Consider the following 27754-nt stretch of genomic DNA (forward strand, 5'->3'; position numbering starts at 1 on the left):
TTGCACACAAACTAAATATCTTTCGAAAATGGATTTATCCAAAACTGGATGGACTGGATTTGAAACTCTATCTATCTATCTATCTATCTATATATATGCAAACACACACACACACACCCCCAAGTTTTGATTAAAATAAAGGTCATGCTAGCCTTTCTCCTGTGTTCCATGGTGCAACTGAGCCTCGAACAAACACGGACTGAGTTGATATGTCGGTAATCTATAAAAGAGATAGATAGATAGATAACTCGGCCACCTTGAGCTTCCTGATAGGCTGCAATAGCGTAGAAATACTGCTCTCATTTAGCTACTCTGCAGTCATGGATTAATACCTAGTTCTGTTAATTTGCCACACCTCAAAAACAAACTTACGTTAATATCTGATCGTTCGAGAACATATAATGAGAGCTTCGAGAATTTGTTTTAAATAACGTTTAATCTCATTATATAGGCATAATCCGTTGTTTATCGTTTATCGTTTGTTTTCCAAAGAGTACTGGAATAAAACTGATTGATTAGTGCTCAGCGAGTTTTGTGAAAGGGAAAGATAATCTACAATGGAATCATAAAGCATAGCTTTGATCAAAGACGGTATCATCTTTCCTTTTGTGCTACAATGTAGTGGCCTACAAACGATTGTTCGTCGTAATAACAAAGTGTTATAGATTTGGATATGCATTCGTAGCTGTGGTAGACTTTAAGGTATGTAGAAAGTTTCGATTATTTTGATTATTTCATAGTAGATTTGAATTTCATTTCGTAACGAAGCTCAGTCTAGAAATCAGATTGCAATTAACAGGCTCATTTGGAATCCAAGTGATCGGATATTCATGACATCCCACGCATTATAAATTAAACTAAATTATTGTTTTCAGTGTTCCAAACGTTCCTAGTGTTCAGATATAGTACAACGAGCAGAGGTATGGATGTTTTAGCACCAGTTTAGATATGTCCCAAGGTATTATTATTTAAAAATATAAATGTTTTAATTACCATGAGTTGCTATCGTAGAGAAGTAGGATTTTAGAATGAGGATTTATTTTTCACTGGCACGACACAAAACAGTTCATGTAAAAACATATCCATCCATATATATATATATATATATATATATATATATATATATATATATATATATATATATATATATATATATATATATATATCCTCTTGCCACGTACATAAATAGTGAAGTGGGGCGATTCAGGGGCAGTGGGAATTAGCATTACAGACACACACACCCGGGCCTGTTTTGGGACAAGATTTATAGGGACAATGTTAATTAACATTACAGACCCCCCCTTGGGCCTGTTTAGGGACAATGGGAAATTTAACATAGGAAATTTAACATGGGTGGGTCTATACAGGGACAAAACAGTATTGGGTCTGTATAGGGACAAGGGAAAGAGAGAGCGTCTGACGTCACGGTAAGGGAGATTGGTAACACTGTAGCAACTAGGGAAGGTGACGTCACAGGACTGAGCAAAGGTAGAGATAGATATAACACATAGACAACAGGCATTTTTAAAAAAATAATTGAGGCAAGAAAGTCAATTTCTTTTCGAGGCATATGAGGGGCCCTGAAAAGGGCCTTTGGGTTTATGTTAACATTAGTCTGTTAACATAGAGGGCATCGCTTAGGTCTCCTTCTTTTCCTTAAACTTTGTCTCACTTCTGGTCCATAAATCAAAACCCTCTTTAAACATCCTTGCCTCTCCACGTAAATTCTTCTCTTCCAAACGCTTGTATCCGTTATCCTGAAAATGGTCCACGATGATCGGACATACATTGGTAAGTCCGTACGAAACAGCATTGAAGATACGAGTGCAGAGGATTCTACGTCGGTCCACATGTTGGTGACGAGAACAGGTGAAGGAATGCAGTGAACTGCGGTTATTTATAGGGGAAGGGAGGATCGAAACGGATTGAGTTGGTTGACCAATCCAAACACGCGTTACAAAATTCAGTCACCACAAATCCAATCCGGAGACAGCAGTCTGTGACGTCACATTCCCTGTATAGAGGAGCTAGCGTCTGTGCGCAGTCAATCCATGCGACAGTTTTCAAACATGACGGAAACTAAGAAGACAATGAACTGGGGTGCACCGGCCGTGGAAACAAAAAGCGACGGAATAGCATCGACTACCCAAGTTAACCCGGACTTACTTCCAGAAGAGGTGAATTTTAATTGGGATTTTGTGGATTTTCTTTCGCAAGAATTTGTTCCAGAACCAGTACCTTCGCCACCTTTTCCTTCTTTACCACACGTGGAGAATTTTAAACAGAGACAGAAAGAAGAATTGGAGAAATTTATTCAGCAGCAAAAGGAAGCAGAACAAGCTTTTCTCCTACATCAACAACAACAAGAAGAGGTAAGAAAGAAACAACAAGAAGAAGCAGCAAAGAAACAAGGGTGTGAAAGTCAAACGGTCACGATACTGTTAGACATTTTAGCGGAGTTAAGAAGTCTGAAACAAATGTATCAGACTTCTTTATTACGACCGAAGAGAAAAAGACCTTCCCGAGCTAAACAACCTAACCCTGTGACTACGCCTGCCATACCACCCTTAGTGATTTCTACCAAATCATCATCTACAATACGCAGTCCAGAAGTAGGCCATGGCCGTGGCAAAGGCTTAAGACAGCTAAAGTTGACTGGTTCCCATTCCTAAGTTTGTTCTTTAAACAAACAAATACCCAAAAGGTCCTTTTCAGGGCCATCCATTTCTCTCGAAAAGAGATAGTATTTCAATTGCCAACATCAATTAAAACTATAAAAAAAAACCTTTTCACCCTTATATACGTGTGAGTGCGTGAGTGTAGGTTCTTATTCTAAAAATCAAAACCAAGAGACACTTACGTTTTATGCCTGGTCTATTCTGGTACAAATTTTTACAATTCAATTCAGAACATATCACTTTAAAAAGTTCATAGGCTTCTTCTGTGTCTGTGTTCACTCTCTGTTTTTTAAATTTCTTCACTTTCTCAGCTTTTTCCTCCACTTCTTCCTCACATTCTCCCCTTCTTCTTTTCTTCTCCTGTTTCTCTTTCTGCACGTGTCTGGGTTCTTCCTTGGGGGAGGGTACCTCTTCTTCCTCTTCATAATTCCTCTCTTCTTCTTGCTCCTGTTGTTTCTTAGAGCAATCTGGAGACCAATGTCCTTTTTCTTGATAATGATAACAAGTATCTTGACTTTTGTCTCTTCTAACCCCTGTTTTGCTTTTTTGACGGTCTGGCCACTCTGAAGACCAATGCCCTTTATTCTTATAGATATAGCAAGTATCTTGACTTTTATCTCGAAAGGAGGGTGAGTAGTCTGTCGGCTTGTCTGAGGAAAATTTTCTGATGACCCTTCGCAAAGCTCTGATGAAAAGTTCGATCTGTAGGCTCTTCCATCGTTCTGCTCAGTTTGAGAGTGAAATGAATAGTGGAAGGCAAGTCACACACCCTTTATATATATGCTGGTCTGTTATGGATATAAAGTGACCCATGGTGTTTAACATGTAGTCATTTGACATTTTGCAGTCAAGATGAAACGATCGAATCAATTCAAGAAGAAAGAAGAAGAAGAAAATAAGAGGCAGAAACGTGATTTATCGCCTCGTACAATAGCTGAAGTCTTGGCACAAATTCATGCCAGTGATTTTGAAGATGACATGAGTGAACCAGAATCCAGACCCAGAGAGTCTTCATCTAACCAAAGTTCACCAACCTAAGTAAACCCTGAAAAGTACTATCACATTCGAGAGGCGGAAAAGCGTTCCTCTAGAAAATTTAGAACCACGGCTTACACTTACAGGGTGAAGTTTAAAGATTTTAAGACCAACGTACCGTCAGAGAAAGCAGAGGGCTTCATCACCGAGGTATGGGATTCTTTGTCAACCACACTGAAACACCAATGTCAAGCCAAAGAAGACGATCGCTTGAGACTTTCCATTCATCACGACGGTTTGAAATCCCCTGTTTGGATCGAGTTTAGTAGCTCAGCAGAATTGACCCCTTCCAAAGTCATGGACAAGATACAACATGTGCAACAGGCCAATGACCAATTTCACATCACCGATGGAAAAGCCACACTGTTCATGACTCACGTTTCTCTCCCCAAGGGGACCGGACAACGCAGAAAGGAGTTATTGGTGGACGACCTTCGCAGTAACAAAAAGAGCCTCGTCCAAATTAACAATCCTCAAGACCAGATGTGTTTAGCCAGGGCTATCGTGGTGGGACGAACCTATGCCGACAAGAACGACACGGTAGAATGGAAAGAGCCTGGGAGAACATTCGAAAATCGAACCGAGCCAAACAACGAAGTGAAGCAGAACTCCTTTTACAACAAGCTTGCCTGTCCAAAGAAACACCCTGTGGCATTCCTGAAATGCAAAAATTGCACGATGTCCTAGCTCCACGCTAAACCTTGAAGGCACACGTATGTCCAGGAAAGAAACGATGTCACATTTGTCACCAAATCGTGGACTTGGAACATCAATGCTACATTCAAAAATACCAACCCCAACAGGAAGATGATGACTACAAGAAGAAATAAAATTTCATCTTTTTCGATTTCGAATGCATGCAAGAGACTGGCATTCACATTCCTAATTTCTGCGTGGCTCACCGAGCATGCGAGAAGTGCATCCAAGAGCCTATCTTTAGTCATTGCCCTCACTGCAACAATATTCCTGGAGGACCGAACACGCTAGCCGAATTTGCCCAATGGATCTTAGACCCCATCGACGAAACATGAAGCCAAGAGGACATCGAACGTTACGGAGATTGTCATCCCCATGCCACGGTGATGGCTCACAATTTCTCGATATACGATGGACAGTTTCTTTTGAGATATTATACGGAACAAGGCACCGCACGTCCTAAAGTGACTTTGAACGGAGCCAAAATCATTTTCATACAAGTGGGACAAGTATAGTTTAAAGATTCGATGAGTTACTTGGCTATGCCTTTGAGTCGAATGCCTAAAACGTTTGGAATGACAGAAATGGTCAAAGGTTATTTTCCTCACTTTTTCAATACCGAAGCCAATCAGCATGCCGTTCTACCCCATTTGCCTGAGGCTAAAGACTACGACCCCGACAACATGCGTACTGAACAACGAGAAGCTTTCAACGTTTGGTACCAGACCCATGCCTCAGACCCTTTCGACTTTCAGGAAGAAATGTTAAAGCATTGTCGTTCCGACGTGCACATTTTACGGCGTTGCTGTGGAAAATTTCGAGAACTGTTCATGGAACACGGAGGGGTCGATCCTTTGAAAGAACCTTGTACCATTGCCAAAGCGTGTTCCTTAGTGTACAGACAATGATTCTTGCCTGAAAACACCCTGGCTGTCATCAGCCCTCAAACGACCAACTTTGTCAATCGTCAATACTCGGTCAAAGCCCTACGTTGGTTACATTACTTGTGCGACAAGGAGGACAAATGGATTCAGCATGCCCACAACGGAGGGGGCGAAAAGACCATCGGAACGTATTCGGTGGATGGCTGGGACTTAGAAAACCCCAAAATCGTGTTCTAGTTTAACGGTTGCTTATTTCACGGATGTCCCGTCTGTTACCCTGAACGTGGCGCTAAAAATCATTTTTTACAACGAACCATGGAAGACTTGTACCAGACCACTTGCCAGCGACGAAAGTTAGAACAGCAAGGATACCAAGTGGTGGAAATGTGGGAACACGAGTACGATCACCGTTTGAAAACCGATCCCGAGCTTAAACGCATCGTAGAAAGTTACCAGTTGATAGACCCCCTGAACCCAAGGGACAGTTTGTACGGAGGAAGGACAAATGTCACTTGTTTGTTGTACCACGTTGACGAAGAGAAAGGAGAAGAAATCAAATACTTGGACGTGTGCTCGCTGTATCCTTACGTGTGCAAATAGTGTCGCTTTCCTGCAGGGCACCCGCAATTGCTGACGGAACACATGGACCTGAACAAAATATGATAATACGAAGGATTGATCAAGTGCAAAGTCTTGCCTCCCACCGACTTGTACCATCCCGTGTTACCTCACCATTGTCAAGGCAAACTGATGTTTCCCTTGTGCCGTACTTGTGCCGAAACGTGCAACCAAGACCAGTCTTGTCAGCACACCCAGGAAGAACGCGCCTTGACGAGGACGTGGTTCAGCGTGGAATTGTTCAAAGCTCTGGACATGGGATACTAACTGTTCGAAATGTACGAAATTTACCACTGTCCCAAGACACAACAGTACCACAAGGGTGACCCAAGTCAGAAAGGCGTTTTCGCAGACTACGTGGATGCCTTTTTAAAACTGAAACAAGAAGCCAGTGGCTATCCTTCTTGGTGTCACACTCCCGAAGATGAAAAGACATTCAAAGAGAAATACTGGGAACAAGAAGGCATCACTTTAGACCACGTCGAGAAAAACGAAGGCAGGCGATAGTTTGCCAAAGTGATGTTAAATTGTTTGTGGGCAAAATGGCACAACGACCGTGTTTACCCAAGACGTAGTATGTGACAGAACCTTCCTGCTACTTCCAGATGATTCACGACAAAACCAAATACATGAAACACGTGGACGTCGTTCGCGAGGATTTGATCTTAGTTAATTTCGAAGAAGATCTGGACTTTGTACAAGCCGACGAATTTGGAAATGTCATCATTGCGGCTTACGTGACAGCCCATGCTCGCTTAAAATTGTACGAAGTTTTAGAACTGTTAGGGGATCGCGTCCTGTACTTTGACACGGACAGTTGCATTTACATTGATTGCCCGGGTGAACATCACCCTGATATCGAAGGAGACCGTTTAGGAGCCTGGACAGACGAGCACCCAACGAGAAGATTCTAAGTTTCGCTAGTGATGGGCCTAAATATTACGGCTACGAATACCGGGACAAACAAGAAGAAGTGCACACGGAGTGCAAAGTGAAAGAATTGACTCTGAATTATCGTACCAGTCGAGTGGTCAACTTTGGAGTATTGAAAGAAGCCTTGCAGTCTGGAGAGGATGAAAACTTTAAAGTGACCACACGTGAACCGCATAGGATTGTACGTTTACCCACTCACCAAATCGTCAGTCGACCTTTGGAAAAGCTGTATCAAATCGTGTACCAGAAGCGAGTGCGACTTCCCAAACACTTCACTTTGCCGTACGGTCACATCGATATTGGTCAGCATATAAAAAGGGACAAAATGCAAGATCAGTAGTTCATTGTGACTACCAAGACCAAGCGAACAAGATGAATACTTTCAGAGAAACACAAAACAAGTTCAGACAGGCACAATTCAAGTTTGGGGCCTCTGAACTGGAATGCGATTCTGAGCCTTGCGATGTGAGCGATGCTGTACGATGTGACCTCAGTGATGCAGTAAAGCATCATGGGAACTTTAGTGTCACTACCCCTATCGTGGAAAGTGATGCTGTGCGTGTCAAACCTGATGGATGCGAAAGCGATGCCACTCGTCATCGTGGACACGTTACTGGGTTTCATGGTGTATGTGAATGTCAACCTTCACGTCTACCACCCTAAGGATGTCATCCAGCCCTGAGCAAACTCCTATCGATATCATCCTACCCTCATCGAAACGAACCTGTGAAAGACGAATATTAGTTCCCTGTGCGTTTGCCTGAATCCTGCAACTCTGAAAATCGTTTTCAATCGTTCAAAGGAAAATGGCCTAAATATCTGGGAGGACCGACCCCCGAAGAATTAGCCAGAGCCGGATTTTTCTACTTGGGCGAAGGGGATAAAGTCAAGTTCCTCAGTTGCGGTGTGTCACTTCACCACTGGGAACCACAAGATTCGGCCTACCTGGAACATGCTCGATGGTCTCCCAGTTGTCACTATTTACCTTTAGTGGGACGATATCAGTAATCCCTGAATGGATACTTTACAAGAGAACATTCGTGGCTTGCCTGTGGAGTTGAGAGAACGCATTTACCGAGAACTGGTCATAATACAAGTCAAACGTAAAGAACAATTGCATCCGTTACGTCACCGGTGTTTGAAGCACTGGTACCTGAATGCTATAAGAGGACTGATTCAGTTGAAAGTGTTTCATTGGTCAGACCTTCATCAACTACCCCTTCGTTCAAAGGATTGCTTTGTTACTGATGATTCTATTTGCTACAGGTACACTTACCGCAACAAATTGCAGAGGAAGAAGAGTTAAAGGAATACCAAAATCTTTTACAGAATGTCACCTTAGTGAAAGAGGAAACTTCTGAACGAACTGTGATGTGCAAGTTAGTGACTGAACGATTTAGATTTGCTACTGAGTAACCCCATCTCTGGCCAGACACTACACCTATTGTCTCCGACAAAAAAATGTTAGTATGACCTATTCATGGATACTTTACAAGAGAACATTCGTGGTTTGCCTGTAGAATTGAGAGAACGCATTACCGAGAACTGGTCAAAATGCAAGTCAAACGTAAAGAACAATTGCATCCGTTACGTCACCGGTGTTTAAACCACCGGTACCTGAATGCTATAAGAGGACTGATTGATGAGAAAGTGTTCCAGTGGTCAGAACTTGTTCAACACTTTGAGATCGCAAATGATCAACATGTTCATGATTTTGGTTACTTCGAGATTCACCTACTGCAACGAATTGAGGAAGAAGAGTTGAAGGATTACAAACATCTTTTACGCAACATCTGCTTAGTGGAAGAGGAAACTTCTGAACGAACTCTGAACTGTAGGTTACAGTTTGCAAGACTTAGATTTCCTACTGGAGAACGAAGATCTCTGGCTAGAAAGTACATTTATTGCTTCCGAAAAAAGAGAGTATAAAAACAGGCTGCCATGCCACGGCTTTTATCCGAAGTGATTCAACAGATTCCGTGGAAGGAACTCAATGACAAGATTCAAACTGTGGATGATTACCAACACTTAGTACGACAACTGTTTCCGTTCAATTTGGGTCGACGTGTGGTGTGTGTCTTAGTGACTTGTTTTCTGGGATTTCGTTTACCACCCGATTCCTTGTGGGCTCTTTACGAACAGTACTTACCTCTCAATCAAACATGAAAGTGGTACCTTTAAATGGTCACAAGAGACTCATTTTGCTCAAAGCCTTACGTTTTCATCTGAATACTTCTCGACCTCTACGGGAAAAAAAGATTCGTCAATGTTTGATGATGGTAGTATTGATATTGTGGCCTTCGTTGCACCAAGGTTCAGCGTCGAAGGTGTTGATTGTTTCAGTTTGTTTTATTTCTATGGGGAGTAGTTTGGCTAGTTTGTGCACTATTTTTCCTGTTGGTATGTGGTGCTTGGGGGTGGTTCTGAATGGTATGTTGCATTTCTCCATCGCTAATAGTGTGGGGTGGGTACTGGAATGAGTTTGTAATCTGCTGCATATCTCAGTATTAATTCATGTCTTCTGAGATAGAGCGGTAGTTCTCCTGTTAGTACCTGGAGCTCGACTAGCGATGTTGATGATAGTGCACCAGTGATTGTGATTAGTGCTTTCCGTTGTACTTGATCTAATTTATTTAGATGCTTTATTGGCGCTGAGTTGTATACTTGGCATCCGTAGTCAAGTTTGGATCTGATCAATGCCCTATATAGTGCTAGCAGAGTTTCTTGGTTGGACCCCCAGTTTGTTCCTTTGAGGCTTTGTATGAGGTTAAGGTCATTATTGCATCTGTTAACTACTTCTTGTATATGATGTCCCCAATTTAGATGGCGTCGAAATACATACCCAGGAATTTTTTGAATTTAACATACTTTATTTCGTGATTGTTTAGGGTAAATGTTGGACGTGGTTTGTTGCGTTTATGTTTGGGTAAGAAAATGATTGCTTCATTTTGTCCTGTGATAGTTTGAATCCCCATTTGTCAGCCCGTTTTCCTATATTACTGAGACTATCTTGTATGTTTTTGATAGTTTGTTGACTGTTTGGGTTACCAGCTTTCCATATTCCGCTGTCATCTGCGAATTGCGAAATTTCATTTTGTGTGGTTGCCAGGTTTTTGTGAAGATCATTGATCATTAGGTTGAACAGAGTGGGACTGAGTACACTGCCTTGTGGAGTTCCGTTCTCTAGGGAGTGTATTTCAGAGTGAGTGTCGCCAACTCTGGTTATTATTTTGCGGTCTGTTAAGAAGTTATCGATGAAGTTGAACATTCGGCCAGTAATGCCATAGTGATTTAGTTTGGCTAATAAGCCTTTGGTCCATACTAGGTCGAATGCTTTTTCTAAGTCTATAAATACCGCTGTTAGGCTCCTATCTTCTTTCCTTTTTGAGTTAAATGCTAATTTGATCGCAGTTTCTAACTTAGGAGTTTGATCCATAGTGGATCTTTTGTTTCTAAACACGAATTGGTTTTCGGAGATTAATTTGTTTTGCTTTAAGTGGCATTTTAATCGGTTAGTTATTATGGTTTCCATAATTTTGCATATATTGTTGGTTAAAGAGATAGGTCTGTATGAGCTGACGTTGTGTGGGGTCCTTATTTGGTTTCAGGATTGGGATAACTATAGCAGTTTTCCATTTATTGGGCAGTTTTCCAGTTGTCCATATTTTGTTTAGTAATTTTATTATTGTCTGTTTAATGTTGTTTGGTACGTTTTTGTACATAATATAGCCTATTTTGTCCTCACCAGAGGAAGTTTCCTTTTTAGTACTTAACGCTTTGTCCCATTCGGCTGATGTAATATCTTTATTAAGGTTTGAATCTTTGGTTCCAAGGTCAGTGAATAGTTTCTGTGCATACGCTCTACTTTATTTATGAGTTGTTGGAATGAGTTGGTGTGGTTTTTGTTACTACTCATTTCAGCAAAGTATTTAGCTAGTTGTTCAGCTTTATCTTTGTTGGTGTTAGCTCCCGGTATTTTTGGGGTACTGTTGGTTGTTTTGCCTCTAATTGCCCTGATTTTATCCCAGACCTGCTTAGTGCTGGTTTTGATGTTAATACTTGTGCAGTACTTTTGCCAAGTTGTTTCTTTGGCTTGTTTTATAGTATTTTTTAAGTTCTTGTTCTCTAGTTTTGTAGTTGGTAAAATCCATAGAGTTTCCTGGTCGTCGAAATTTGTTGAGAGCTTTTTTCTTATCTCTGTGTGTTTGTTGGCAAAGTTTGTTCCACCACGTGACTGGTTGTTTGTTTGGGTGGCCGCTAAATTTGCGTATGCTGGTTGTTGCAGCTAGGTTGATGGTATTAATTAGATTGTCATAGTATGTGTTCAGATCTTCATTTTCTATTCCTTGGTTTCGATTGCGCTGAATAAAGTTTTGTACAGTTCCCAATCGGCGTTTTCGTATTTCCATTTAGGATAGTTGTGGTGTGAGTTGAACTGAGTAGTCATTTGCAGGGTGGTTATCAATGGAAAGTGGTCACTGCCTATCGTATCAGTTTGATCCACTCTCCATTCTGCCACCTGCGCTATTGTCGAAGAGCATATGGTTAGATCGATGGCGGTTAGGGTTCCATTTTCAGGATTGAGGCGTGTTCTAGTGCCATTGTTTAAGATAGGTTGGATTCAGCTGTCCATGCTTCGACCAACCTGCCTCTTTTGTCTGTTCGATCACTACCCCATAGCTCATTATGTGCATTGAAATCGCCGCATATGACCACTCGGTCCACTCGTTTATTGTCATTAATTAGCCGATATGTATCTAGGTTCGAGTCCTTGGTACTGCCTCCTGGGTCGTATAGGTTAAATATTTGTACGTTTTCTACTCCTGTGTTTATAATTAAAGATTGTATTTCTACTGACTGATTTGTGCCTACTTTTGGTGGTATGGGTACTGGTGTTACATTTGGGATGTTATTTATGATAAAGGTAGCTAGACCCCCCCCCCCCCTTTGTCCTTTAATTCGATTTTGGAAGTACCCTGGGGCGTAACCCTATATTTTTGGTAGGGCCCTGATCTTATTGGTATTTTTGTTTCTTGAATGCAGATGATGTCAGGTTTTATAGTTAAGTTTTGTAATTTTAGTTTTAACTCATCTGTATTACCTGACAGCCTTCTAGCATTCCATTGCCAGATTGATATATTTCTGTTGGTTGTACTATTCATGTTTGTGTTGGTCATTTATTGGCTTTTGATGTTGTGTTGGAGTGAGTCCTACTTTTTTAAGATTAATTGTAATATTGTATCCATTTGTTTAATCTAATTCTCCAGTGTGTCTAATTTGTTTTTTAACATAGTTTCCTGTTCTACTATTTGAGAGGTGTTAATATTTGACCAATGGGGGAGGGTGGGGTTTGTGGGTTTTGTCTAATTGGAGTTGTTTGATTATATGGTTTTGGATATGATAGTGTAGTGGTGTTTGTGCTGTTTAGTTGTTGTGGTTTATTTTTAAGTATTTCCTGTTTGGCTGTTTGGTATCGTAAGTTTTTCAGGTTCATTAGATGGATGATTTGATTTTCCCTGATGGTATATGGGCAGTTGGATGAGTGGGGTAGGTGGTTACCTTTGCAATTTGTGCATTTGGGAGTTTGTCTTCTACATTGCCCCCTATGGTTCCCCCCACATTGTTTACAGATAGTTTGGTATTTGCATTTGGAGCCGTAGTGGCCCTCAATGTTGACAGTTGCTACACAGCCTAGTTTTGTTTATATATGCTTCCAGTTTGTACCTAATACCTGAGGGATTTAATTTTATTATTGTTGTAATTGGCAAGTTAGATTCTAGTACTGCCGTGTTGGTTTCGTGTCCATGGTGATTTCTTAGTTTGTATGCCCTGTTTATTGGTGTTCCCCCTTCTTTAATTTGTGTGGTTATCTGTTCGTTGTTAAGTTTTTGTAAGTTTCTTGTTAGTTTGAGTACTGCTTTAAATATGGTATGCTGTGGTCCTGGGTTCATTTGTTTAGGAGTGGTTATTTGATTTGGATTTTTTTGTGATTGTTTGTTGTTTTGCACTTTGATTTTTGAGAATAATTTGGGTGGTTTTTGTGGTTCTTTGATGTTTTTCTACTTTGACAGGTACTGAGTTGATAGTTTCAATTTCCAAATATTTGGCCATTTGTCTTTGAGTGCTGCAGTGCACTATTATATAGCCTGTTTTTGGCCGTACAATTTTGAATTGCCCTGAGTGGTTCCTGTGGAGGGCCCCTATAATGCTGTTTGTTGTCATGTTTAGGAATCTTGGAGGGTTTAGTCTCACTAGAGCGCATCCCATTTGAGCGCCGCTCAGTGAGGCGTTGAAGAAAAAAAAAATTCTCATTAGGGCTAATCCCATTACGCTGCGAACAAATCTCACTAGAGCGCATTTCCAATAGGGCGCGGAGAAAAAAAATTAAGTTCAACAAGATTGAATTGCCATCACGTTTGATGTTATATATATATATATATATATATATATATATATATATATATATATATATATATATATATATATATTATCATATGTACAAAAACGGAGGTCTCGTCACTGTTAGAAAATAATTACTAGACAGATATCAGACAACCATCAATACACATAATTTTATACAACTATTATACCTTACACCGGTTTATTCTATTCTGTACATAAATAAACAAGTAGATAAATAAATGTAATGTAAATTAAAATATATAAAGTGGTCATTCCTAGCACAAACACGATATTATATGAATAAAACAATATAGATACATATATAACACAAACATACTGTAATAGATTGATCCACTATAATTTAGAGACCATGTTATAGAAACCAGTCGCAAGACCTTGTGTCTGAAGAAGGAAGTATATGTCATAAAGAAATATACCGGGAAGGAAAACAAAGAAACCAGCTCCAGGGACAGTATGAGTACGACACATCGTAAAGTAATAAAATGCAAAGATCAATGATCAACCCCCCCCCCCACCCGAACGAGAATAATAAATACTTTGTTTCTTCAAAATTCTTTTGATTAGTTCGCGCTCTAGTGATACTAGTTCTTCGCGCTCTAATGGGATGCGCCCTGATAAGATTAGTTCTAGTAGGACAAAAATATTTTTTGCGCTCTAGTGGGATAAGCTCTAATGGTTTGCGCTCTAATGAGACGTTACCTTTTGGAGTATTGCTTTTAATATATATTGTTAATTCAAGTGGGTGGAAGTCATGTTTTGTTGCCTGTTTTTGTGGTTGAGTTTGTTTTGAGTTGTCAATTGGGGGTGGGTGGTTGGGTTTTGCTTGTTTAGATCTTTTGATTGGGGGTTTTGAGTTGTTAATGATTTGATTGTATTTTTTGCTTATCTGGTTGTTGTGGATGGTTTTTTTTTTCAGCTTCTGGATTAGATCGAGTTTTCTTACTGACTGGTTTTGATTTTTGCTTTAAGGGGCCTTTTCCTTTCCCTGTATATTCCCATTTGATGTTGTTTGCTTTATGATTGGGGGTGGGGTTACTAGCTTTTTTGTGGTGTTTTTCTGTAACGGTTTGACTATACGGTAAGTCTTTTTCCGTTAGTGGTTTTGATGGCCCCGGGGTTTGACTGTTGTGATAATTGTTTACACAGCTTGTGGTCTTAGTTGTGGGCTTGTTTGAGATTGTGCCCTTAGGCGTTATAGCCGAGTCGCTTTTGTCTGCCTGCCTGTTATCAAGCTGCGTTTTCCTGTTAATGACTTCCGCCCCTGCTGTTTTGGATTCAATGTGTACGGTTAGTGGTAACTTTCTAGGCGATTGTGCCAGTGTTAGGTAATTGGGGGTTGATGTTACATGTGTAGTTTTAGTTGGAGGTCGGTTGTTAATATCCATCGCTATGGTCATATTTAGCACTTCTTCCCCCACTGTTTTATCAAAAAGATTGAACTGAATTGGTGATGTAGGGTCAAGTTTTTTTTGTTTGTTCACTGATCAATTCGAAATCTGGGGTTGAGAATGTGAAGGACAGGTCCAAAGCGTGAAGTTGCTTACTGTTCTTATCTTGCGTTAGTTTGAATTTTCCTATGCTAGTTGGAGTGGAGGTTGTGCTTTGATTCTTTGAGTTGTGTTTATCCATTTCCCTGCGTAATCGACTTCCCTTGTAATTTTTAGTATGTCTTTCCTTGATAGCTTGTTTGTTTAGAAGTTGGGTTGCCATATTGATTATTTTTGGGCTTGTTAAATTAGGAGATAAAGTTCAGAGGTTAATGGTTTGTGAGTGAGTGAGATTAAGGTAGAATAAAGAGAATGCTGTTGTTTTGTCCTTATAACAGAGAATCTTGCAATATTACAAGTGCTCGCAATTTGCAAGGATTCTGTCCTGGCGTATACTAGTGTTGTTCCTAGTGGATCGGTGCTAACAGCTAGAATTTGTTAGATATTAATTTCGTAAGGAAAAGTGTAATTTGTCGTGATTTATTTTCTTTAATTGAAAATCGCACGGCGATATTAGTGCTATATCGTGTGCGGATTGAATCCAGGTATTTCTAGTATGAGTCCTAGAACCTGTTTAAGAAAATAGGCGGCAAATTGAATGTTGTAATTAGTAGATATAGAATAAAGTTTTTAAACAGCACAGAGTTATTGTTGCTCGACAGCTTATCAATTTTCCTACCTTGTATTTATCAGTTAAATACTATTTTAGGTGGTTGTTCCAAGATGGCTGCTGGGCGGGCTGCTTGGCTGGATTTCCTTTGTTGTGGAGAAAATGGCTGCTGTTCACTGCTAGGCGGACTGGTTACAAGTTTCAGAGTCTTCTTCCCTCTTGTCTGTATTTGCACCCTGTACGAATTTAGCGGCTAAAAGATTTCCAACCTCGAAAGGAACCAAAAACCATCCGTTAAGGCCAGAGCTTGCCGAAACGGGTATCTCGTTTTGAAGTCTTGTAGTCTGTAGGTCTTCCCCCTCGGTGGTCTTGATAATAGCGAATGATGAGAGAGATGATGAAGCACCTGGAATACGCCAGGTGCCTGTTGGATGAGCTGGCTATGGAGGCCATAGCCGAAGAAGCGAAAATAGAAGAGGAGGAGGGAAAAAAAGAAGAAAGAAGAGGGGGATCAGGCCTCACATAATGATGAGACCTGTGTGTGAGGTAAAGCCATTGGTACCTCCACAACCACTTCCAGTACCACAACCAGTAGCTGTACCACAGCCACAGACACAACCTCTTCCACCAGTACCAAAAGCTGCTGTCCCCCAAATGGAAAACTGGGAGGAGGAATTAGAGAGACAGCGGGAGCCACGGCAAAGGCAGCACCCTCAGGTCTGGCAGCGCAGGAGAAGACGGAGGGAATAACAACAACAAGAGTTCAGAATCCCAGAAACTGAAGATTGGGGTGCTGAGGCTAACCATCCAGCCTCTGCACCCCCATTTAATAGAGTCAACTGGGAGAACGATTGGAGTAGAAGATGTGTGTGTGGTGCCAGACCTGGGAGATGCCAGCATTAGCCAGGTGCCTCTGGAGTTTAAAAAAAAACAGCCCTTTTCAGGGCTAACCAAAACTCTAGAAAAGAAACACTATTGAATTTGCCAATGTGTGGATGTCGAGCAGTGTGAATATAAACACTCACTCCTTTCTTGGTGTGTGTGTGTGTGTGTGTGTGTGTGTGTGTTTGTAAGCGCTCACGTACGTTTGTGTGGATAGTAGATTATGGTTATGTTTTTTTTTTTTGCTGCTTCCCGTGTGTGGATAGTATATTATGGTTCTGTTTTTTGCTCCTTTGCGTGTGTGGATGGTAAAATTTGGGTTTGATTTTGCTGCTTCCCTTGTGTGGATGGTAGATTTGGGTTTGATTTTGCTACTTAGCGTGTGTGGATAGTATATTATGGTTATGTTTTTTGCTCCTTCGCGTGTGTGGATAGTACAATTTGGGTTTGATTTTGCTGCTTCCCGTGTGTGGATGGTAGATTTGGGTTTGATTTTTGCTGCTTCCCGTGTGTGGATAGTATATAATGAGGTAAGATTTTATGGCTCATCACCTCTGTGTGAATAGTATATATGAGATGACAAAAGTAGGGGATGTTTTCCTTCATGCCCGTGCTTTAGATATAAAAACTTACAGTGTTCGTCATTCGCGCCATTCTACGGAATAACTGAAAGAACAAGATGGTAGCAGCTTCAGACCTGTTCAACAACTTAAAGGAGAGTTAATATTGGATGATAGATAGTGAATATGTAGTGGAAAGAATTGAAAGAGAATGGAATGGAGGATAAGAAATAGCCTGGACTTTGCTAACAAACTCAAAGTAGCCAGGGAGAAGATAGAGGAGATAATAGAAGAAGTGAAGAAGTTGAGAGGGTTGATTAGTCCACCCTATGTCAAAAATGGAACGTTAAAACAGGCTCTGGATAACGTTATAGACGTAAGGTGTTTTTTGGAAGGTATGGTGCAATGGTCAAATTGGCCATTTGTGAAAAGGGGCCTGGACAAGCTGAAGAAAGCTGAAGAACTTATGAGAAAAGTGATGGAGGAAGAAGTAAAGAAGATAAAAGACAACTGGAGTAAAGAAAGAAAGGATAAGGAAAACTTAAAGCAAAAGGAAGAGTTTGAGAGGCTGAATAACAATTGGATAAAAGTTCAGGAGAAGTTCAGAGCCCTAGGCCATCCTGAATGGATGCCAGAGAAAGAAGTGAAGAAGAAGAAGAAAGGAATAGTGGGAAAGATAAGGAGATGGATGAAGAAATGGAAAAAGTAGAAGAAGAAGAAGTATAAGAAGCCAAAGGCCCTTTTCAGGGCCCCTCCTATATCTCGAAAAGAAATTGATTTTCTTGCCTACCCCCTTCCAAACTTTTTTTTTAAGTGTTGTCTATGTATAATGTAAGTCTTGTCTGTATACTCTCTGTACACCACTCTTTGCTCAGTCGTCACCTTCCCTAGTTGCTACAGTGTTACCAATCTCCCTTACCGTGACGTCAGACGCTCTCTCTTTCCCTTGTCCCTATACAGACCCAATACTGTTTTGTCCCTGTATAGACCCACCCATGTTAAATTTCCTATGTTAAATTTCCCATTGTCCCTAAACAGGCCCAAGGGGGGGTCTGTAATGTTAATTAACATTGTCCCTATAAATCTTGTCCCTAAACAGGCCCGGGTGTGTGTGTGTGTGTGTCTGTAATGCTAATTCCCACTGTACCTGAATCGCCCCACTTCACTACTTACATACATACATACATACATACATACGAGCAATATATACTTACACACGTGTAATTATATAGATATTTACGTGCAAGCACAATCGTGTTCACACACACACACACACACACACACACACACACACACATATATATATATATATATATATATATATATATATATATATATATATATATATATATATATATAGAGAGAGAGAGAGAGAGAGAGAGAGAGAGAGAGAGAGAGAGAGAAAGGTAACAAAGGAAAAGGTATTTTACATAGCAAGATATGCATATCTTACATAAATCAATTATTTTGCCTCTTTCTTCACAAATTTTGCGTACAGAATAATATAGTGCAGTTTCAAAAGTGAAGATGGTGGAAAGTAATATAGATGTGATAGAGGAAATTTTAACAGACCTTCAAAACAATGAGTTTTCGAGTCTCACGTCATGGAATATCTGTAAGGCCAGGAAAGGAATACAATACATACAGAAGTATTTACCCGAGTTAAAGAGCATTCCCTTCATCGTAGACTTTTTTTATGAGCACGTCAGCAAAAAAGAATGGATGAAGGAAACAGAGATTATGAATCATGTGAAAGACACACAACTGGAGGATGCAAAGAAAGAAATAGAGATCTACAAAACATGCCTGGTATGTAGTCAAAAAGGTGAACAGAAAATGATTTATCATGAACATTAACATGTAAATTTTATATTTAATATTCTAGATATTTATAAGTCACGCATACAATTTTGTACAGGTAGATATAAGTCTGTAACTAAATATTTATAATCTATGTTTATATAATCATGTTGCTAGTAGAATTATAAAAATTGCATACCTTTCTAACTATTTATCAAGCTACATATCCAGTTATCTTGTATTTTTCTGCCTACCTACCTACCGACCTACCTACCTAACTTACTAACAAACAAACTACCCATCTACTTACATACATACTTTCTTAATTAGTTCCAAAGAGCATTCATTTCTTAAAAATACTTAAAGATGTATATAATGGAAGCGATTTACCTTCATTTACTCCCATTATTGCCATTTACCCCCATTATTGCCATTTACCCCGATTATTGTCATTTACTCCCATTATTGCCATTTACTCCCATTATTGCCATTTACCCCCATTATTGCCATTTACCCCGATTATTGTCATTTACTCATGTAGAGAGAACTAAAGCAACAAGGGCTTGAGCCAAGGGTCAAGAGCACCAGTTCTTTCAGGTCCTCGAACGAAAGTTTAAATCACTTACCGTCAACACTGGGCCTGATCAAAACGATAGTAGAAGAGGAAGAGTCCAAGGAGAGACTTTAGTAAAGATTATATGTATTCATTCCAAACTGGCAGTCAGTATAAACTGTTGAAATCATTTTAATTTTGAGAAACGTTGAGATTACTCAATAATTTAACCTCCTTTTATTTCATGATTTCATATCTTTACCATGTATTAACGACTTTATCCCTTGCTACTAAAATTACCTTATAATATGTGAAAAGTTTTGATTTAAATGTTACCAGTCAAAGACAAACATGTTTTCTTATACCATTTTTTTAACTTATTCCACCGAACAAAAAGGTACAATGCCATTCGTATCTAATATCCATATATCGCGTGTTAATGAAATTAGATGTGAATATATATCCGTGTGTGTGTGTGTGCTTTTCTTTCATCAGCAACATGACAAACTCCTCCTCCTCCTCCTTATACATCAAGGGCGGTAATGACGAAACGCTCGCAAGCCTAAGGAAACAGATACAAGAGCGAAATCAGACATTCAGGGTAATGGAAGAAAAACTACAAAACTGTGAGCAAATTTTTACTCACTTCAGAGAAGGGTAAGTTTAATGCACTTTTTTTATAAAAAAAAACGAAAGCAGCTAATAACTAAATGTAAAAGTATTTGTAGTCAATATTCAAGCTCAGAATTTACTTCAATGCTTTGTTTTATTTCATAAATACTATTTTAATTTGTTTAATTTGATAAATGCAGCGTAAATGTTTCCTACTTTGTCATTTCATCAGTCTTAGCTCATAATGTCTGCACCTCATAATTTTGTATTGTCTCGTTCTTGTGTCGTGTGTCCTTTTTCCGTTATTAGCCCTTAGCTTTGTTGCCGATTCAGTGGGTCTTCCTTCTTTTAAAGATTTCTTATGAACACCAGAACAAAGGAAAATGTTTAAAAAAGTATTTTAAGAGGTTATTATATATTGGTCTGCATATTATGGATTTTTATTGTTTGAGTCTATGGTGTATTGTACGCCGATTCTAATACAGGTTTCTCAACACAACATGTGCATAAGTAAGCCCCATTTACTATACAACTTCATAACATACCATACACCTTTGAAAATAAATTAAAATAAAATGAAATTCTAACCTGATAATGATCATGATGGTCATGATAGTTTTGTTTTATTATTATTATTATTATTATTATTATTATTATTATTCGCTGTTGTTTTGTTTTGCATGATCTGTGGGATCATTATTTTAGTACTTGTAGTTGCTGCTGTTATTTTCATTAGAGTTTCAAGTACTTAATAAAATTATGCGTATTTCCTCCCTTTAATTTTTCATCCCCTTGAACAAACAAGGTATTGTCAGTGATCCTCATCTATATCAATTAAACAGAATATTACAATATTTTCTAAACATTTCTGTTATTTCGTTTTTGGAATTTCGGCAAACAATTTTTTCTTGAGAGAGAGAGAGAGAGAGGAGATATTGTTTATGCTATTTTTCCTGTCAGTTTAATTATGGTCATTGAATTGAATTAGGGTCACAATCTAGCGAAATAAGAGGGGACATACATTTTCCAAAATTATTCAAGTCTGTGCGGTAATGTAGTCACTAGTAGCTAAATTTAACGAAAAGTAAAGATCTATATATTCCGAAGTTGGGGCCATTAATCAAGTATGATTTTTTTAGTTCACTTAAGTAGAACTGCGAACCCGTCAAACTCTGCGTTCAGTCCTCTTCAGCTTCTCCGAACTGTCACCGTCTCCTCTCAGATTTAGGCTGTGGCGTTTCAGTAAGAAGTTTGCTATGATTTACAGTCTGTAGGGTTGCATGACAACTTGAATTTGTCATTATATTGATTTTCATTATGGTCAAAAGGGCAAATTTGATTGTCTCGAGTATATACCGACATGTCTGTGTTCACTGGCTTTGTCACAACGCTTTGAGATCTTCTGTTTTTTCCGATTTCACGACAATCTTTCGGTTGATAAAAATTGCTCAAAGTATACAATATGTATACACGCTTCATCGTAAGGGCTTTCTTGTCAAGAGTGTTCACAATATGGTTGACATAGAAAGAGACAAAACGAAAAATATTTAAGCCAAAGTTACACAACCAAACTCTCTCTCTCTCTTTCTCTCTCTCTCTCTGAGCATACACACACACACAGATAATATATATGTGCACATGGCTATCTACCAGCTCAAAAATGATTGTAAATTGCTTATAGAGGAGTCCTTTTAGTGTCAAAATGCAATAAAAGAAAACTATAAAGTATGTCATCATCTAACATTTTACCCAGAAAACCATTAGGTAATTTTTAAAAGAATGTACAAATTGTTTCTTTAGTATAATTTTTCTGCAGGATAATGTTACAAGAAAAAACTAAAGAAACAATTTGAAAATGTAATCTGCTTACAGTTGTTATAGTATTAGATAGATGATTTTAAAATGTATACTATCTCTTTCTCTGGTACATTAGCAAGTCTACCATACAAAGAATGCACAACCCATCACCATACAAAGATTGCACAACTCATCACCATACAAAGATAAAAGTGATTTATTCAATCATTTTAAGGCAAGCTCTGCTAAGTGCAGGATCGGACCAAAAAAGCGACGAGATGAAGACGGAAGAGGAGAAACTGAAAGAAAGCAATACTGATCTACTCAACAGGTAACACTCATATGTTCGTTCAATCCGACCTAAAACATATAGTATTAGACAGTTGATTTTAAAATGTATAGTATCTTTCTCTGGTACATTAGCAAGTCTCCCATACAAAGAATGCGCAACCCATCATCATACAAAGATAAAAGTGATTTATTTAATCATTTTAAGGCAAGCTCTGCTAAATGCTGGATCGGACCAAGGAAGCGACGAGATGAAGAAACTGACGGAAGAGGAGAAATTGAAAGAAAGCAATACTGATCTACTCAACAGGTAACACTCATATGTTCGTTCAATCATAACATCCAAAACATCTTGATCAAAATCTGTACTTTCTAAAGCAAGCATAAACTACATAATCGACCATGAAAGTTAATTTCATAGCTTGCCATGGAAAGTCCTATAACTTTTTATCACATATCATACACACACCTCTTCTGAATCACAGCACCCAAATGTCATAATCCAAGACCGTTACATGTTATTTGGCCTCGTGCTACTATTATTGTTCTTAAGGTTTAGTGACAAAATATTCAGTTAAGTGTCATTGTAACTGCAATTTATCTTTTCCGTATTTGACCTTTGTATTCCTTCCCGGATGGGCCTGTATGACTTTGTACATTAAAATTATATAATTTAGGTAATCAATAAATACTTAAATAATACAAACCCAAGGCATACAAAATAATTGATAATTTACTTGATTGGATTAATTCTTGCAAAAGTAGCAGAACAACAGTGCGTGTCTTTGACCAATGCTACATCTTCGTTACAATATATCAAAAGGGGAGTCTGTCAAGGTTCTATTCTTGACTCGTTTCTCTTTCTCCTTTTCATTAATCAGTTAACACTTCATATGAAATCCACAGAACTGCTCTTTCTGAGATGACAAATCCTTACAATTCATTTGCTGGAACAAAATTTACAACAGGATCATGACGCTGTTATACTGTGGTACGAAACCAATACAATGCAAATTAAGCACAGAATATAGCAAAATCTACGACCATTGGTTCACGTGAAGAATATCAACCTATTTGTTCGTTAAATAAGGTGTGTGTAAACTGCAGTGTTCTCCTAAATAGCCTTATTTAACAGACTATCTCCGTATATGTCAGAATCGTATATAGTATAGACAGTATAGATCAGTTTGCTTGTTTAAGGTTGCACTCTATGGAGAAATTGCAATGCTACTAATCTCAGTCAGCTAATTAAATTAAGAAAACGAGCTGCTATATTTCTTCTTTCTGTTTATGTCATATTATTATTTTAATAATAATAATACTTTATTCAGTAATTTAGGCCACCGATCCATATTACACAATACAATACAAGTAAATATAATGTGCGCCATGGTTTAAAGAAGTTAAATATGGTGTTCATCATGAGTATAGATACATAATTTCCAGTAATTGGTGCATTTTTGTATTAAGATGTTACTACATCTAAGTGTAGTATTCATCATTCGTCTGAGTTATCAAAGATTGTCAAAGACGAAAAGCCAAATTGATGTAGCAAGAAAGATTTGTCATAATTAATTTATCACATAGTCGGTACATTTTGCTTATAGTGTGTGCAGTTTAATATTTTTGATATTTTAACATGTGAACATATCACTTTATGTAATTCTGATTGGTCCAAATAAGCACATGAAATAATTGTGGAGTATTCTCTATACTGATTGGCTGCGATCGTGGGAAAACTCTGTTAACCCGCTTTCTGCAATGTTTTCTAAACAATGGACATTTTGGCGGCCATTTTTCAAGTCGACTCGCGAAAGGAAACTGAGGAAAACTTATCTCATCTGTCTGAATATGGACAATTTACCTCCACATGGGTTTGTTATGTCATGTCTACAATATCATCATAAGAAAAATGACGTAAAATTCCAAGACAAGAACAACAACAAGAAGTAAAACTAAGATTATTGCTCATTTGATTGCGGCTGGCGGCATGGGGGAGGAGGGCGGTATATCGGTAACATAGAAATAGAATCCAACCTATATACAAGCGTGGTTTAAATGGTAACTTACACAAGTAAATAAAGTCGCCTTTGTTCACAGAATAATGTGGACATCAACCGGTCTCCCAACTGACAGAGGTTTATCCAACTACAACATATTTACGCAGTAAATATGTGAAGCTAATCCAGCTCATTGTTTCAAATCAAATACTGCAAATATCCGGTCACAAATACATTACAGTAACTATGGGAATTTCTGCATCCAGTAATCCTATTTCATATCAAAATCGCAACAATATAATGTTTAGTTGTGAAAGTGACATTTTAGGGTAAACATGTACTCTAAGCCTACTGTGTACCGTACCAAACAATGTGACAAAACACGCATTGATCATTCCGTTTTGAAAATGATTTTGTCGTTATAAAATGTTCTATTTATTCGGATGGACATTTGTTCTTAAGTTTATAGTTTGTAGAAACGTATACTCTACTTTTACTAGTTCAACTTTGTTTGGGATTATATTTTATGCACAACAAATGAAAGGTGCACCGTCTGTCAGAATGAACGAAATAATTCATTCTTCTTTCTATCAAAACAATTTCCACTCAAATGAAAACTATGTGATAAAAAGAATCTCAAATGGGCAATGATTTAATATTAAATTTATGAAACTCGTTGAATAATGTCCAGCTTTTACTCGCCAAGGCTCGTAAAAGCTGGACATTATTTAACTCGTTTCATAAAATCAATTTTAAATCATTACCCATTTGAGATCCTCTATATATTGCTGTGACTCATTAGGGATACAAATTTTTCACGGGACGGAAAAGAATAATAAATTTCAGTGAAGTATTTCTTTCTTATATGGTCGTAAGCTCGACAAATGCAAACAAAATGGAATTCATCTTCTACCAAATAAACATTATTTTTCAGGCAATTTTTCTCTCAATCCTGCTATGCCTACCTGTCTCTATTTTCAGCGTATGCGCTGAGCTTCTAAATGTAGCAAATAACTTCCTAATACGATAATCCACATGGGAGGTGCTTTTCAGGTCCAAATTCGGTTTTATAAATGCTTTAATACTCATATTTATGTGAGTTGTTAATATCACTTTGCAATTTTTGCAGTGTTGAATCCTTAATTCTTTGCAAAAATAGTGCGAAAAATTGTTTTTCGCCTCCAACATCTTAGCTTATCCAAACATACCCCAAACCGAAACGAAATACCATGTCTTTAACTTTGGTAGCCCAGGTGACACAGTTAGTTTCATCTAATCTTGTCAGCATTAAATAACATTGGTGTGGATAACGAGTTGAAGGCATTCTTACGACCTACTACCAGTATTTAATGCAACGTAAACAATGCGAGGTACTAAGTGGGTATCTTCCGCACTCACCTAACACAATCGTAATATTGGTAGATTTAGGAACACTTAAATACTGTTTTCAAAAATTGTATTGCACAATTTCAATATCTCTACTAAATTCATATCCCCAAATTTCTGACCCATAGCAAATATTGGTTTTTATTACCGAATCAAAATTTTGTAATGCACCCACTACACTAAAGCAGCCGAATCGTTTATGATAATTCAAAATCTTTGAAGTTGTTTTCTTTGCCTGAGCTGCTAGTATCTGATTTCCTTTCGTCCAAACCAACTTTGGGGTGAAAAATAAACCCATGTACTTGTAATAAGGTACACATTCAATACGACTTTCTTTGAAAAACTATACCTCCTTTTGCTTGAGATATCCCCCATTTCTGAAAACAATGATTTTACTTTTGCTGAGATTGACCAGCATACCAGTTTTATCACAGAAACGTTCGATAAGATTTATTTGGTTATGAAGTAGCGCAATTAGCATTATCATCAGCGTAAAGTATTGCAAAATTATTATTAATATTTTCTGAGATAAATACACCTCTGTTGCATTCGAGCTTCAGCTGTGTAATCAAATAATTAATGAAAGAGGAAACATGATAGGGCTTAAAATACAACCTTGCCTTGTACCTAATGTACATTCGAAATAAGTAGTTAAACCGTTGGATGTTCGGACACAGCTTTATAGATATCGATACATATCTATTAACATTTTTACTATTTTACCATTCATACCCTTACGTATTTTTGACGATCATAATATATCATGCTGTATTTTATCAAAAGCTTTTTAAAATCTACAAAAAGACAATAAATCTACCTTTCCTTTTGGATATATATTTCTGTGCTAAGCCTGAATTATAAAGATATTGTCGCATGCGGAGTATTTTTTCCTAAAGCCTTCGTGTGCTTCGTCTAAGACACCATCGTCTTCCTCCAGCGTGTATATACGAATATTCAGTATATCAGTATAGACTTTGCACAGAGTATCAATAAGAGAAATACCTCTGTAATTGTTTGGATCGCTCGTTACCAAACTTATATATAGAACAGATACTAATCTTTTCCCACTGTTTAGGAAAATAACTGGATTCAAAGATTTTGTTGTATAGAGCGTTAAGGAATGGTAAGATCGTTTCCTCCGTGCACTGATAAAAACGAGTAGGTATCATATCCGGTCCAGAGGTTTTGTTTTTGATTTTAAGTAAACTTCTCAAAATTTCGTCAATTGTAAGTGGAGTATTTAAGTTAACAACCTGAAAGTGAGGTAGTTCTTCACTTTATTATTATTATTATTATTATTCTCGCACTTTTTTTTTTAGGGGACATCTGTCGACCTGGTTTAGTGAATCTCCATCCAACGGTTTAGGAGGAAAGACAAACATACTGACGGAAGACAGACAATTTTTTTCTCATATTTTTTGATTAGACACAAGATAACTAGCTGATCTAGGTCATATCTTTAACACACAATAATGTTTTGATGATATTAATTTTACACATACTTGTGCATATCTGAAAATCAAGACAAAATTGTATTTTTTTATTTTCTTTAACACATTTGTTTAGCGAATAGATATAGCGAACATTGCTGGTGTTGGACTACAATAGCAACATGACAGAACGCTACAAAACGCTACAAAACACAACATCTTAATTTAATAAACTTTAGCGATTGTGAGTTACTTGTACGGATTTTATCTGCTTTGTTTTGTTTAATTATACATTCAGATGTAAAACTGTGAATGTTGACTGGCTTGCAGTCTATTTAGATAACAGACGTTGCACCCTAATTTCTATTTTCGTTAATTTCGGCTTTTGTCAGCACTAATCAACGCCTAATTTCTCCATTGTTTTCTAAAATTATTATGATTGTGATGACAGTTTAAATCGCTGCTTAAACAATATATATATATATATATATATATATATATATATATATATATATATATATATATATATATATATATATATATTTCTCACCCAATAATTTGCTTTAAAGTAAAAAAGAACTTAACACTTGTGCAATTAGTTCACGCCCCAATGTTTACATGCGGTGCATAAATACAAATATGTTAATGAGGACTGTGGCGTGACCGTGTCATCCGAAGTACACAGTTTTTATGCGTGAGCCAAAAAAATAACAACAAAGAACGTTGCATAGTATTGAGGTATTATCAAATTTAATATATGGATGTTATATGGAATTACAATAAATAGTTAATATTTATTACAAGAAAATGTTTCTTGTTCATCAGTTCCAATTTAGAAAATTATTTTATAAATAATGAAACAATATGGGCCCACACGTCTGTTGTAGTGTATAGGCTATTATTATAACGAAAAGTTACATTTAGCATGAGTGTCCGTGGTTGTGTTATTCACGGATAAGTAGTGATCTGTGTCACTATCGTAAAGAATTCTCCTTTTCTTTGGAGGCAGAGAAACTGTTTGTGACATACCTGTGTTGTCCTTAATATTGATTGTAAAATTACCTCCGTATATAAAAGACCCT

At 37.9% G+C, this 27754-nt stretch overlaps 1 protein-coding gene across 1 annotated transcript; it reads left to right on the top strand.

Annotated features, from left to right (window-relative positions):
- The first annotated feature begins 337 nt into the window (after nucleotides 1–337).
- LOC149797994 (uncharacterized) lies at nucleotides 338–27591 on the top strand. The gene is made up of 7 exons (XM_089960523.1): nucleotides 338–702; nucleotides 18305–18615; nucleotides 19148–19293; nucleotides 19655–19816; nucleotides 21804–21899; nucleotides 22065–22166; nucleotides 26562–27591. Exons 2-7 carry the CDS (start codon nucleotides 18334–18336, stop codon nucleotides 26662–26664), a joined length of 891 nt encoding a protein of 296 aa, XP_089816649.1. The 5' UTR covers nucleotides 338–702; nucleotides 18305–18333; the 3' UTR covers nucleotides 26665–27591.
- The last annotated feature ends 163 nt before the right edge of the window (nucleotides 27592–27754 follow it).

This window comes from Sinohyriopsis cumingii, chromosome 6 (assembly GCF_028554795.1).
Source record: "Sinohyriopsis cumingii isolate HCF-2022 chromosome 6, ASM2855479v2, whole genome shotgun sequence".
Lineage (NCBI taxonomy): Eukaryota > Metazoa > Mollusca > Bivalvia > Unionida > Unionidae > Sinohyriopsis > Sinohyriopsis cumingii.